This window comes from Pyrgilauda ruficollis, unplaced genomic scaffold (genome assembly GCF_017590135.1).
Source record: "Pyrgilauda ruficollis isolate IOZ18807 unplaced genomic scaffold, ASM1759013v1 scaffold14, whole genome shotgun sequence".
NCBI lineage: Eukaryota > Metazoa > Chordata > Aves > Passeriformes > Passeridae > Pyrgilauda > Pyrgilauda ruficollis.
Genome location: NW_024512543.1, coordinates 4,757,826 through 4,773,350, shown reverse-complemented (window position 1 = coordinate 4,773,350; position 15,525 = coordinate 4,757,826). Strand labels below are relative to the sequence as shown.

At 44.2% G+C, this 15,525-nt stretch overlaps 1 protein-coding gene across 13 annotated transcripts in view; it reads right to left on the bottom strand.

Annotated features, from left to right (window-relative positions):
- SMOC1 (SPARC related modular calcium binding 1) overlaps nt 1-15,525 on the bottom strand; it is a 170,647-nt gene that overhangs the window by 20,406 nt on the left and 134,716 nt on the right. For 12 of the 13 annotated variants that reach the window (XM_041459777.1, XM_041459781.1, XM_041459779.1 and 9 more), the window contains 3 exons: nt 6,242-6,434; nt 5,098-5,180; nt 1,245-1,350 (listed from right to left, as the gene is read on the bottom strand). In XM_041459777.1, the coding sequence (XP_041315711.1) occupies nt 1,245-1,350; nt 5,098-5,180; nt 6,242-6,434 (382 nt within the window). The remainder of the gene's footprint in view (nt 1-1,244; nt 1,351-5,097; nt 5,181-6,241; nt 6,435-15,525) is intronic. The other variant, XM_041459789.1, reaches the window with a different exon arrangement.

Here is a 15,525-nt window from a genome sequence, read left to right as displayed (position 1 = left end):
AGATGCCAAATAAATATCAAATACTCTCCAGGGCTTCTTACCACCCCTACCCGGTGCATTTGAACCATGCAAATTAGACAGAATTGACATTGGAATGCCTAAGTCTGGGAGAGAACGATGTATTTCCCATCCTTGGGGCATTTTTCATCCTGTTTATATGAATACAGACATGTTAGGCATACAGCACTAATTCAACGGGTTACAGAATATTCAGCATGCAGGCACACACAGAAGTCACTGGCCTGATTTGTAAGGTCTAAATGCGAAGTTAAAACCATATGAATTCTCTTTTAGTCCATACTGAAGCCAAGGGACACAGCCATGCCACCCAGGACCTTGAATAGTCTTGAGTAGATAAAAGATGGCACTGATTCCTTCTCCATTATGAAAGAGGAAAGCAGGGGATCAACATTACTGTCAACACATTGGAGGAATACCCACAGCAGTAACATTTGTGCAGAGGCACTTCCATCTCCAGACCCTGGGCACATCAGTCATTGTGCCATCCCTGCAAGCTGCCCCAGCACTGACTCCTTTTATAGTCAGGCAAATCCAGACCCACAGGAGCCTTGCCTAGCTGAGGCAGCGTGGCACTTTTTAAATCCACCAGGGTCCGTTCAAAATGGTCTGTCCCGAGGCAGCGCTGCAGGGATCTGCTGTTATCAAGCAGGAGGGGGAGACACAGCCTCAACTTTCCTCCAGTTCCCCAGGAACACAGACTTCTGCCCACCTCTTGCAACAGGCCTGACCTGTTGCTCCTTCCAAAAGGGGTGGCAGCTGGTCAGAGGGGAGGGCCATGGAAAACAGCTCCTCTCCTCATCGGCAGGCTGGCTGCAGCCTCACAGCAAAGCCACAGCGCTGGTGCTGCCAAGAATTTGGTTCACATTCTTCCCTCCCTGTGGTAGCCACTGGGCCACACGGTCTCCTTCAATCCATTTGCATTTTATTAGGTCTTTTCATGCACCAAGGGACAAAAGAACAAGCCACTTCCTCCCACTGTGCTCTCATTTCACACTTCAAATGGGCTATACTAACCTTTATGGTGGAGCAGCTGCCAGGGAGGAGGGGCGGGAGAAAGCTAGCAGAGCTAGGGTGACAGGTCAAAGCAGCCTCAGATCCTCTCCCAGCAATCCAGAGGAACCCAAATCAGTCAGAACAACACCTTTCCCACCTGCCCCCACCTCAGGAGCACCCAGAGCTCTGCAGCCATCTGGGTGGCATTCAGACATGCTTTCTGGACTCACCTCCCACCCCCAGTAGGTGCTGCTGAGTTAATAGCCTGTACCATGTCCGTAGTCAGAGCATCAAGTAAGCTGGTAATAAATTCAACTTTCTTCCCTTCTGGGCAGCCTGCAGAAAGAAAAGAGGAGTTTTAATGCAAGAACACACAGGCTTAGTCTCCTACCCCAACTCAGCAAGGATCAGTCAGAACTTCCTTTGTTTTTAAGACAGCAACAACCATCAACACAGTCCCTAAGGAAAGGCAGAAGAATCCCTCAGTGGGTTTCTCTGTGTGGCAATTTGTCCTGCAGCTTTTGTCCAGGCACATGCAGGGTAATCAACAATATCTGGCAGGAAGACTGTGTGGTTAGCTTTACGGTCTCACCCAGTTCTCTACCAGCAAAACCGCAGGGATGCGCTGGAAGTGCCTGGCAGACGGGAGTTCCCATGGTGACACTTGCAGAGAAGTTTACAAAACAATTCATTACCTCCTGGATCATCTTCTGAGGCAAATGTGGCTGTTCTGAGGCCCTAATTGACAGATTAAAGTATCCCAGAGCACAAGGCAAGGTCTGCTGCTTGCACTCTCCTCTTCAGGCACAGAAAGCACTGCCTGCCAGCGCCTACCACAATAACTCATTCTTCGCATGACCATTCTACATAGGAAATACGTCAAACTGAGCTGGTATGTGGTAGTCACCTCCAGTCACTGCTGGCTTAAGCAGGACAAAAGTGGGTTGCAAATGAGTTTGGTAACCATTTCCATTACTTAGTGCTGAGGCTGTCTATTTCCCCATCATCATAACCACGGACTGACAGAGTCTTCTATCCTAAACAGTGGCAGCCTGTTGCAGTGAAACTCTTCATCTCTTCACCTTTAAAAGGCAATCTATGGTGTTTCCTTGCTGCTTAAAGTAAGCTTCATTTACTACCCTATGAACACTGTGACAACTGTTCTAGTCTGGAACAAGGTAAGGAACAAGGAACCAAGAACAAGAGTGCTTAACTTCAACACACTATTGTAAAAACTGTTGCTCAAAACCCATCACCTGCCATCCAATTGTCTTCTCTTGATGTGACAGAGAGGTCGTCACCATATCCCTCACCTCTTTCCCCAAACCCCCCAAAATACCATGCACTACCAATTATTCAGCTGATTAGGTCAGCAGAGGTCAGCAAACAGCCTCCCACAGCAACATAGAGCAATGTCAACACTTTCTGCTTTTCCTGAACAAGTAAAGAAGAACATGTATCACAAACAGAGCACCGGCAACTTACTGTAATCCCTTGACAGCTGAAAGCAGCTTGCAAACCGATCTGACAAAAGTCCCTCCTTTGCAGTATTACAGGCTCTGTCCTCTGCAATAGCTAACCAACAATCCCTAGCCTGTCTCTGTATTACGTACACTGCACACATGCACACCCCTCAGCAGTCACTTGGCATGTGCTCCAGAAAATGTCAGCATTGTAATGGGTAAGCTGCTATTGCAGCCGGAGTAGACCACTCACTTAAAGGAGCTTTTTGTCGAGGTAATGAAAAGGATGAAGAACTATTTGCTAGAAGTCATCTCCCTGGGCTCCCAGCATCTCACCATCTGCAGGAATTAGCAGTTTGCCATTTGCTATGTATAAGCAACATTTTCCTTCTTTCTTTCTTTTTTACTTTTGGCCACAGCCATGACAGGTTGTGAAGAGAGTATGTGTAGGTGTGCAAGGATCTGAACTTATGTCTTTCCCACCTGGGCCTCTGCAGGGTCTCTTCACTGCCTGCATCACTGAGAGTCTAAAGAATGGGCAAACCTCTACAAGAGGAATAAAGTAAGGGGTCCCCCTGACAGAACTGAGTGCAAATGATGCAATCTGTCTCAAATTAAAGCAGGAATTTTTCTTGACATTCAGTTCTGCTAAGAAATGAGAGCAGGAAAAAAAAAAAAAAAAAGAAACATTCTCTCTCACCCCCTGCAGTTCTGGCTCATCAGTAAATTTTTGCATACAAGAGCAGCTAATCAAACAAACCTCAAGATTGCGTAAGAAGTTCATGCAGCACAGCATTTCTCAGGCAGACAAACCAGGATCAGATCCTCTGTCTCACATCTCTCCATAGACAGGGGTATTTTCAGTGATAGGAATCACAGAATCATGGAATGTGGCTAGGGTTAAAAGGGACCTTAAAGATCATCTAGTTTCAACCCTCCTCCTAGGGGCAGGGATGCCATTCACTAGATCAGGTTGCTCAGGATCCCATCCAATCCAGCCTTAAGCATATCCAGGGATGGGGCACTTAAAACATCTCTGGGCAACAATCATACCAACCAGTACAGCCAAACAGAGCTTGAAGTTTACACAGGTGCAGAAAACTGGCTTGAACTGAGAGGGCAGCTCTCCTGGACTTTGATATTGGGACCAGACTGCTAAGCTACAGAGCGTCCTGTGTCCTCTTCTGCATCAAGCAGTTTCTGTCCCCTTGTCTGGCTTCAGTGGAGAAGGGAAAGGGGAAGGGAAACAAAACCAATCTATCTTCTTGAGATCAGAAATAGAGTCTCAAAGAAAAAGTCAAAGTGCAAAGGATTTTTGCAGAGAATTTCTGAAGAGGCAGGGAAGAAGTGCAAGGATAGATGGTAAAGTAATGGGAGTGGGGGATGTGGAATTAAGGATGTAAGGTTATTCCATTTTAGTGTGATTTCCTAAAGAAATGAGCCTTAATGTAATCCATTTAGCTGGCTTCCCTCCCCCTACCCCACAACATAATATTTGAATCAACTGGTTGATTTCCTTTGAATGTGAAAGGAAGGCAATAGGAAATTTTTACATGACTTGTGAAAATGAGGAGCTGCATAGAAGAGAGCCCTGCTGAAGGCAGAGTTGCTGAGCAGAAAGGTCTGGGGTCTGAAGTCAGGAGCCAGCAGGACCACAATTAGGAGACACACAAAGCAGATCTGGAACAAGTCTCATTTCCTTTGCTAACCTGCTCAGGAACAACGCACTTTATGCTACCCACAGAACGTTAAGCTGATCCAGAGTAACCAGCTATTTGTGCAGAATTAGTGGTGTCCACCACCCCCTCATGGTGCAGAGGGATCCACTGTAGCTTGTGTTTTCAAGCAGTCTCCACCCAGGAGAGCAATGGTTGACCTGTCAGTGAAGGCCCCTCACTCTGCTCCTTAGAAGGAAGCCAGAAGGAAAATACAGAGCACAGGCAGGTGGGATAGCATTTTTAAGAGCTGCACTAACACCAATGCCCAGCACATGTTCCTAGCAGAAAAAACATAGGCAAACAGCAAATTATGCTTGCCACTCTGTTAAGAGGGAAAAACAGAATATAAAACAAGGAGCAGTAGGAAATAAAACATATCCCAGGCAGAAAAGGAGGAATAAAGTCCAGCTAAGTGAGAAGCCACCATTAGCACACTGTGAGGGTTGTCCTGCCTGGTCCATGCAGCCACTGTAAGGGAGGAAATCAGTCCACTGACAATTGGCAGTTGTGTCCTCTTCTGTGACTCAGGGAGCATCAAGCTGCTGAAAAACCCTGCTAAACAGAAAGGATCTTGTCCTGGTCAGGCTTTAAGGAACATTCAGTGCTGAGCCTATTCTTCCTCCAGGATATCTCCAGGCATCCTGGTTTCTCTGCAGAAAATTCTAATCCCAGAAATGTTTTCAAAGGGCAGAGAGGCAATAAACATACTCAGGACAGACCCAGCCTTTTCCAGTTCACTGCTGAAACTGAAGGTGTTCTTAAAAAAACCCACAGAATAAACCCTATGGTAAAGCATGCTCTGTGAGGAAAATCCCCTAGCTCCTCAACAATATTCTTGGCCCCTTAAGAGGCCCACGGTGAGACAAGGCAAGAAGGCAGAGACAGGATCTTGGTCCTCTAACCTGGAAGTTCCCTGTCCTTGAAGGGATCATCAATCTCTGTGCTCTTCGATCTGGCATCACTTTCACACACTGGGGTCTCATACCTGAAAAAGGAGAACAGCAGAGGCTAAACTATGTAACATAGTTTTAGTGTCATCACACAGTGAATAATCACAGACTATTCTGAGCTGGAGGGGACCAGCAAGGATCATCGAGTCCAGCTCTTAAGTCAGTGGCCAATACAGGGATCAAATCCACAACCAGACCATCATTAGCACTATGCTTTGACCAACTGAGCTAATCTCAGGGTCAATGGCTTGTGCCTTGTCTGCTCACTGCAGGGGAAACCAATAAACCTCCAGAAGAAATACCACTCTCAAGCACCTGACTGTTTATGCACAGTCAGCAACAGCAGCAGAAGTGGAAGAAGTAAAAAGAGAGAGAAGAACTTACTTTGAAGTCCAGACCAGCTATCAACTGAAACCCAAAAACAGCACAGGGCCCTCTTCCAATTCTTGTGGGTATAGGCTGAAATGTTTTTTCAAAGCTGTCCATGCTTTGCAGAATCACTATATCTAGCTAAGTTTAAGTCCCAGCTCTTACTGGCCTGTTTTTGCAACTTGCCAGACCCACAATTTGTTCCCGAACTCCAAGTGAGAAAAGATTCCTCAGGTAGTTTCAAGGTAGAGAGTGACTGAAAAAAAAAAAACCTATCTCTGGTTTAAAATCTACCCATGCACAACAAGCAGTCTTCTAATTCCCTACTGGTCAGGATTCAAGTGACTGCAACATGGAAGTATAAAGCAGATGATAATGCAACAGACACTTGTCTTTTCACTGCTCATGCCCATAATCTATACTCTTAAGCCAAGCCCCCATTCCTTCTACTTCATAAAAGCAAGGCAGAAGAAAAAAAGGCTGCTTTGCATGAATACTTAACACAGGGAAAAGTATGGACATTAGTTAATATCCACCAACTCCTACAGAGAGGGAGCTGCATAGTAACACTCAACAGGGAACATCGTGTACAGCATTGCTTGCTCTAGGGAAAGCAGTGTAGAGCTGACTGCTCCAGAGTGAGCAACTGGTTTCATATTGCAGTAGTATTTTTTATATCTCATCTTCACCAGCCAGGCACCTGCCCAGGCCTGCCTGTAGCTCTCACCGTGTGGAAGTACCAGGCAGGGGACGTCCCGTGTCCACCAGGACACACCAGCAGTACCCAGTCGACTGGTGGCATTGCACTGGTTTGTAAAGTCCTCCAGGAGCGCACTCGGGGATGACGATACCCTCCCGGGGGTTCTGCCTGGCCTCCTCCAAGGCGCTCTGCCTCTCCTGGTCACAGGAGTGAACTTTTTCTGGAAGACAGAAGTGAGGGTGGAGAGGGTGGAAAAAGAATCAAATCAAGATCACTTTGCTCAGGTCAGCAGGGTGTGGGTATCCTTCACATCAGGAACCCTTTGTGTCTGTTTCCTTCTCATCAAACATCAGTATGTCTACATCCTCACAGGGACTGAGGGACTTCTGAGTTCAGAACTTTCTCCTATATTTAGCTGTGACACAACAAGATTGTGGACTAAAGACATTGACTGCCGGGTGCTCAGGATGCCAGAAACAGCAGAAAAAACTCTTCTTGATCACTTGGGTTTTGGAAATGAACTGTCAGGTAAAAATAATTCACTATTAATGCAGCCATGAGGTAAGCATTTCCCAGATTGTTTTTACAAGTTGAGAGATTCTAAACTGTGACTTGTATTTTCCAGTTAAACAAAGGACACAAACACCCTGCCCTGCCCCTCCGTCTCTTTCTCCAGACTGCAAAACACTCCTCCCCCTCAATACCACCTCTCCAACATGATCCCAAGAGAAGCAGGTTATGTTTTAACACAGCTTTATCCAGTGCAGACAGCATCTGCACACACCTCAGCAGGGAACAGAATGTGATATCCCACTCGACCCCCACTGCCATCACCTCTCCAGCACTCTCCACTGTTGTCCTCACCTGGCAAACACGGGGCACCCAACACCGCTTTCTGCTGAGCAGCAGGTAAGGCCCTGTGCCTTAAGAACCTATTACACAGGAAAAGCTATTTCCAAAGACTGTCAAAGAGTACAGTAGTGGCATGCACCAAAGAACAGGAAGAAGCCCAGAAGCAGCTCCTGCAGCCAGCCTGGCACACAGAGCCCAAGCACTGCCTGCAAAGGAGTGTAGGGTGCAGGCACAGTGCCAAGCTGCTGCCTCTCACATGGACCATCTAAGGGGGAAGAGAAGCGCAGAGCACCTCCACAACGATAAGACTTATTTGGCTCAACTGCCAGAAATTCTCAATTATAAGTCTTCAGGTATTCTGTCCTTTTGACAAGCAGAAAAATTATTTCAACTTTGTAAACTACTGAAAGTATCACACTGAGGAAAACAAAGCAATCAAGACAGCTGAAAACACATCCTAGGGTAACAAAAGACAACACTCTAACTTTTATCCTTAGGAGAGTGATGAAAAACAAGCAGGAGAAACAGCTGTCCTCTTCTTCCCTAGCCTTCCTCTCCCCTGCAGTTTACTGTGGTTTTAATTTTATTTTTATAAATAGGCCACAAGATCTGTCATTCCTTGCCACGAGTCACCTCAAGCCTTCGATACATAAAAAGCTCCCACTGACCAGCAATGACATCATAGGTTCACCCCAGATCTGTAGATATTTGCATCATCAGCCAACAGACATGGCATAACCTCAGCATCCTGCTCCTGTGACTGGCTCAGCACACAACCAACATGTGCTCAGGTTCCTTCTGTTTTGTCTGCCATTAGTTATATCTTGCATTTTGGTGATAAATTATATTGTGGAGAGAGTAAGTTTTGTTCCATATTTGGGGAACAGTAAGGGTGCCAATTTACAGCTGGTAACAGCAGACACAAGAAACTCCAGCAGGTCTGCAGCTGCATCACCTGAGTACAGCATGCCTGGGAACCAGAAACATTTTTACTGGTTTCTAATGGAACTGCAGCATCTGAAAGAGTCTCAGAGACCCCAGAATGTCTCACTCTCCTCAGCACTTCAGATCACTGTCAAGGCTGGGAATGTGAAGGGCACCTGAACTTTGCCACATACAAATCCATACAATAGAAACACAGAATTAAGTGTTGGTAAGTCTGACTCAAGCAGAGAGAAACTTGACTGGGCAGGAGCAGGAGGGGATAAAGTCAACAAAAACTGAAAGGGAACCCAAGCCTCAGCTGATATTTAAGCTGGCTTCACTTTGCTGACAGATTTCACATCTGAGAAGAAAGAAAAAAAAAAAAAAAGGAAAAATAAAAAGAAGACTGTTCCCAAGATGTACATGGACAGAGAAGTCACTGAGCCAGAGGTCTGCCAGCTCCCTAACAAGCCACTGACATCAAAGTGCCCCACTTATCCAGTCTGCTGACAGCAATTCTCCTCCTGGCCATCAGGTGAGGCAAATCATTCAGGCAGCTTGGGGGAAGCAAAAAAGCAGGGGCAAAATTCTCTATCATCATTATATTACAAGTAAAAGGAAGAAAAACTTCTGCTAAAGAGAACTACATTCCAGGAATTTTTCTATCTAAATCCCAAAAGCTTCCCAAGTGCACAAAGTCAAACCAAGATTTCTCAAGTCCTTTGAGTCTTGCAAAACTCTCAGTAAAATTACTGTGAAAAAAATAAAGTATGTGCTAGAAAAAAGAAATAAGCCACTTTCATTGAAATAAAGAGAAAAAATAATAAATTTCTTTAATTAATTAGTATGTTATTTTACATACATTTGCAGTTAGGTATGCAAATTACACAGAATAAATCTACATATTTACACATCTGTGCTATGGCATAAAAAAATGGAAAAAATTCTCTGCACATATTAACAGACATTTGTGGGAACTGAATAGTCACATTTACTACCAGAATACAAAACTAACTGGTAGCTGTTTCTGTTTGAAGGCTGTTTGAAGGCGGAGTGAAACAAATCTTAGAGGCTTTGTTCAGTTGTTATCAGACAGATGTAATGATGCAGACTCTGTCACCAGCATTCAGTAGCCCATCATTAACAATGACAGTGGTACAGCTGAAGCATCAGGGATCATACTTTACTCAGTTCTAATGTACATCTAGAAGTAGCTGCTGTGGAAGTCCTCCCTGCTTTACAGATCTCTACTTCGTCTTATTTACATGACGGAGAGTCCCACATGGCACAGTCCTTCTCTGAACCCCTTCCAGATCCACCAAGCCTTCCCTGAGCTGGAGGGGATCAGAATAGCAAACACATTGAGTCTGACAACAGCCTTGTGGAAATTTTCTTCAGTGACATCTGTCTGCTAAGCAGAATGTATTAACTAGCACTAGTTCCCGAAGAGACTCTCTCCTCCAGGCTACCACTCTAACAGCACTTAATTCCCTTAAAAAAAAACATTCATATTAACAGTTGGGTATTCAAAAGGCAGCAAAATCAGCTGGAAAATCCACACCATCAGTTTCCCTAGTCTGGGACTTGGCATGAACTGCATGCAGTGTCACCCTGAAAGATTGTCTCATGGGTAACAAAGAGCTCATCAAATGCTATCCCAGCTCCAGGACACTGAAGTCCTCCTGTTCCAGTCAAACTGCTTACTGGAAACTTTGCTGTTGTTGCCAAGGCCAGGTTAATGGAGAATAGAGAAAGCCTATGGCAAAGCTAGAAAGTTTAATGCCAGCTATGAAATTAAGCTGTCATCTTAGAAACCAGCATATATTTATTATACATGCAGGGTACTTAAAAGCCTATTCCTTGTTAATGGAAGTTGCAGGCAGAGAAAGAAAGGTTTTCCTTCTTTGCCTAAACTAAACTTTTCTCAGAGAAAGAACATTTAAGACAGCAAGTCAGTGGGACACAGTCTTCCTAGAACAAATAATAATATTATACCTATTTAATTATTTATTTTAAAGGTGCTGTCACATTCCACTGTTTTCTGCCATCTTTGCTTTGACTTGACCATCAGCAAAGAAACCAAGTAACACTTGCCAACTTGCTGCTGCTGGGGAGTGAAACCTTTGTGAGGCAGCAAACATAGATTAAAAAAACCAAATTACAGGAAAAAAACCCAACAGGGAATGTATTCATACACAAAGAGAAGAGTCATAGGCAGAAATATCCATTTTACCTCAACTGCTCAGCTCTAAAATGCTAACTGTTCCTTCCTACTCTTGACTGCTTCGACTACTCATTAAAACATACTTTTAAAGTAGTGTCTCTGAAGCCATGAGCTATGGCAGGAAAACAGGGCTTGGACATCTGCAGTTGCACATTATTTATTCAACAATTTTGCCCTAGTAATGGCCTTCTGAGGAATACTTGGCCAGATAATTAAAACATCTCTCATTCCTTGTCCCTTAAGTACACACATTCAAACATACATTTAATGCCTGCACAATAAAAATCAAAATTATGGACAAAGTAAGGGACTTGTCTGACTGTGTAATAAACTGTATGGTTATTAAAGAGATGGGGCGCTTGTTTACCCTACAAAGCTGAGAAGAGAGGTGTCTAGTAGCATCCAGCCAAAGGCTTGTGCTTAGCAGTTCTCATGCTCACCTTGCAGGGCTATGTGCAGCCACAGGGGATGAGGCAGCCTTCCCCAGCTGCTCTCCTGACATGGAACAACTCTCATTGCCACCAAAGCCAAGGCACCAAGGCATTCACCATGGCTGTGAAGATACTGTGGCTAATTATGGTGGGACATAGGGAACATCTGCCATCCAAACACAGCAGATTATTTTTTGAACTTTGGTCTTCTGCACCCAAATATTTTCTCATAAAAAGAAGAGGGAGACTGCAGCACCAAAACCAACAACCTTGGAGAGATTCCTACACCCTTAAGAGACAGGATTCTTTCTTCCAAATCAGGCAAAAGAGAGAGGGTCTAACCTCCCTCTGTGCTTCTGCCCAGCCCAAATGAACCCATGTGAACAGCCTAACCCCAGAGCTACAGGCTGTACCAGGCATGGCAGATTTTCTTCTCTTTTTCTCTCTCTCTCTCCCTCATTTCTTTTGACCAGAAATTCTGTCTGGACCAGCAAAACTTTCCCATGGAATTCCCACAAAAAGCTTTAGTTTTAATGAACAAGCATTCATCACAAGGGGAGGAAAAGGTCTTTTAGAAGAAGAATTCTTGACCAATCCCCATTGTTAGTGCTGCAACGGGGACCTCATTTCAAAAAACCATTAAAAAAAAAACTTCAAACACATCTCCCCCAAATTTTTTTTGTGCAACTCCCAACTTTCCTCTCAGTGAGACATTAGTGCAGCATAGAACAAAGGGGAGCAGCATGGATATCTAGTGCCAAGTTCCTATTGACCTCCTGTGCCAACCCAAACATGAGGACTAAGTGTCTTTGTGCCTCAGTTCTCCTTTCAGTGAGGAAAAGTGTTTGCCTGTCTCCCAGAGGAGCTTAATTCAGACAGGGTCAATTTCTTATGTGTCTTTACACTGCTGTGGCAGAGAGGAAGAGCTTTGAACTGGTTATTTTACCATAGCTTATTTTACATCAGCTTCAAGCTGTTTTTACATTGTTTAAGGAAGCTCTAATGTGAACTGGACCCAGGTCCACTCCAGGAGAACAGGTACCTCATCCCAGTACGGAGCTTACAAAAGCTGTGGGCAGAAAGCAAGTTCCGCACAGGTTACCTCAGCAGCCCAAACCTGCATCCTTCCCTCCTCAGAGGGGAAAGAGCATTTGAAAAGCCTTAAGTACAGACATGCACAAGTGCTGGCAGGACTAGCAAAGCAATGCAGTAAATAGGCCCTTATTGCCTGTCCCCTGAGCAGGGCTGTGGGTGGAGGGAGAGAAACAACCCCTTCTGTGTTTACTGGGAGCACAATAACAGCTGAGCAAATATGGCTCATGGGGATAGCATAAATCTCTCCACACCTCTGTTAGTCATCAGTACTGATAGCCACTCCACCCTGTTCTGTCTGGGATCATGGTCCCTCCAGAGTTTTCTGGCTAACGTGAAGGTAAAAAGAAAAACAAACCTTGCAGGTGTTCCCATGCTGTACCAGTTGAGCAGCCTTTGCTTTACCTTGGTACTCACTCAATTTAATTTCTCAAGGCATAGGCTACAGAGGAAGCAGATGGTACTACACGTTCCAGTGCTGAACAATGCAAAGGTTTAACAGGTGAGTTATAATTTTCAAAAAGGCATTATTCCAAGTGGCTCATTAAATTTCAGCTATCCAGGAACACATGCTTCCCTTGCCATTTTCCTTCTGCTCTAGGAGATAAGGCTGCACTGCATTCCCACCAGTGTTATATGACGAGAAGCCTATTCACTATCGACCCTCTAGCTTGCAATAAGGAGGACTGGCTGAAGGAAGCACCATCTCACGAATTAGAGCAAACTTAGTGAGGGACTTTCTGATGCAAAATCTATGCTCCTTTTGGAGAATCTGTGGGCGTTGTGCCCTGCCCAGCCAAGAAAAGAGTGTGCTCCACAGGATTCCCAACTCATACACGAGTAAAGATCCAAACTTGCACATCTTGAAACCTGTCCATTGAAAGCTGCCTGTCCTTGCAATTCTAACTGAACTGCTTTCCAGGCAGGCCTTGGACTCTTTATACCATCCCATCTCACAAGCAGTCAGTCACACAGTCCTAGCCCTCCTAGAGCTATAGCCAGACTAGCTGAAGGATGGCAGAAAAAAGAGCAATGCTTTTTTTATGGCTGTGGTACATCATCCTGGAAAAAAACTGACAATATTTTCATGTTCATATACAACACATTAGTGCTCTGAATAAATTCTGGTTCATTAGAGCATATTTTAAGTTGTGTTGTTCTCATAACAAATGAGGAAAATGCAAGCTACATACAATTATTACAAGATAGCTACCTAGCACAGCAGGTTAAGAAAAAGATGCTCTCCAAGACAAGAGGTTTCAGAAGTTCTCTATTTTGAAAGCTACCATGAGACTCGTATCAAATTAAATGACCATTCTTGCCAATGGAACAGAGCATCCAATTTACAGACTGAACTTCAGGAAAGAATTCGAAGTCACATTGATAAATGGTTTTAAATCAGTGTAATCACAACTTACAAGTACAAACCATAACAACCAGCAAGGAGAAATCCAGCGCATGGGGAGGAAATTACTGGCGAGACAGCGAGACTCGGAAAAAATGGTCAGCAGCTTAGGTAGACCACAAAAAGTCTGCACAAAAAAAGTCATGACATTGCAAACAACAACAAAAAGAATCAAAACAGGTAAATCCAGCCATGGAATGTAATGATGGGGACTGCACATATGGAATGGGCACTAAGTACTGGTGATCTGTTAAATCAGCCCTGTGTACAAGCACTGGGCACTGCACGCCGAGGGACAGGAGGACTGTTTGGCAAGAGGGCATGAGAGAGCAAGGGGAACAGGCAAAGGTCTACGAAACATGATCTATGAGAAAAGGCTAAAAGAATTCAATTTGTTTAGTCTAGGGATGACATTCAGTCTTCTGAGACATAAAAGCTGTTCTATAAGGAAAAAAAAAAAAGATAGCCACAGATAATTTTTTTTCCTTCCCCATGGGTAGTTCAAGTAGCAGACAGCTTACTTGGAGAAAGGAGATTTAGGTTTGATATAAAAAAGCCCTAGTGATTAACTGTTCACTCATTGGAGAGGCAGTGGGATCTCTGTTGCCAGATGATGAACAGATTAAGTGTGTCAGAGCTGCTATTATTTGATATGACCCTGGGTTAAAACAAGAGAGAAAACCATGTGAATGTCTTCAGGTCTTTTTTGCTCACCTCGTGCAGGCTGAGAAGCTCCAGCAGATCCTCAATGATTGAGGCAACCTTTTTGCTAACACAGACTAAAATCTTGAAGATATTTGATCTGGTTTAAGTTTCCAGATTTTGGGGTCTGGTCCCCTCTAATGCATCTGGCCTCCATATCCTTTATCACAGCTGTACCTGTGCAGCACCTTCAAAGTGAAAACAGCTTCCATAGTCTGAGCAGAGAAAGTTTGGCATCAAAATGCAGCCTCTTCACTTCTTGACATCAGGATGGTTCCTCAGCAGTAGAAAAAACTTTCAACCTTAGACACTGCCCTTGTCATTTTGAGACAAAGCTCCACAGTCTGTGCTTTTTCTTCCCTAATGCCTCTTTTCCATTTCACATAGTTTCTAAGCACTGTGAGCTTGTGGTGTACCTAGCTTTGACATAAGCCACCTGTCTCTGAACACATTCATTTTCCCTATACTCCTTTTTCACTGCACTCTTTCCACACTTAGGAATTCTGTTCAATAAAACAAAAAAGTAGGTGTTTCCACTGGAGCCTTAGCATTATTGGGGAACTCTTTTCACTTCCACACCTGTTTTTAATAGTCCTTGGAACAACTAGTACAGCAATTATTGGAGAACTTGCCTAACTCTTCCAGCTAGAGTATACAAGCACACTATTTTTACAGTATTGTTACTCTGCAATTATAGGACACCAAACAGAAAGTCTTTGAAAACTGTCACAGGGAGGTAAAAAGTGGACTGGTCTTTCTACCTACAGCAACATTATATTTAATGCTACTACTGGTGAGGAACAGAAGGCAAGACAGACAGGTTTATAGTGTGATGAGCCTTTTCACGCAGTGACAGAGCACTTTTTTCTGTAGTATTTTGCACTTTACAAGGAGGCAGAGGGAATTTCCTCTGACAGGAAGCTAGCAGTCACTTTTGGATATCTACCTAGAGTCAGTTGTAGAATTCTCTGCATAGAATATCCAGGCTTTGGAAGTTCAGTGATGTAACACAGGATTCAGACATCAGCCATGGCACAGAGAAACTGCTCCTACTTCATCAGTGCCATGAGATGGATGTCCAACAGACACCCGTATGGAGGGGTGTGTTTTCAAAAGCTCTGGAATGCAGCTCTCCTCCTTCACAGACTTATGCTGTACTAGGCAATATTCATGGCCCTCTTGGACAACTCTGTGGCAGATCTGTACATCTGCTACAACATCTGTAGCAGATGCTCATAGGGATACACTGACCTGTGTTTTGAACCCTTTTTTTTTCTTCACTTGTCTCTTTTTCTTCACTTGTCACTTGTAAGCCCCATCAGAGCTTTTGGTTTCAGGAGAAGCCTACCTAGGTCTAAACATTTTCCAGAGGTTATCTAGGAGCTAGTAATGGCAGTTACCTTGAAACAACACATCCTTAATTGTGGTACCTCAGAAATGTGGTGAATTTGACAGGAACATTTCAAGAGAGGTGGGAAGGTGAGTCAATATGTGCAGCCTTTCTGCAGGCATCAGCATACATTGAAATGGCTGTCTGAAGTGCAGATGCACAAATGAGCCTGTGCTGAATGCTGCTATTACAAACAGCAAGGAGACTGTGCTGCTAAGGAATTACTTCAGCAAATCAGTGCAGCCCTTCAGTCTGAATTGGCTTCTGCTAAAAAGCAAAACAAACTCCACA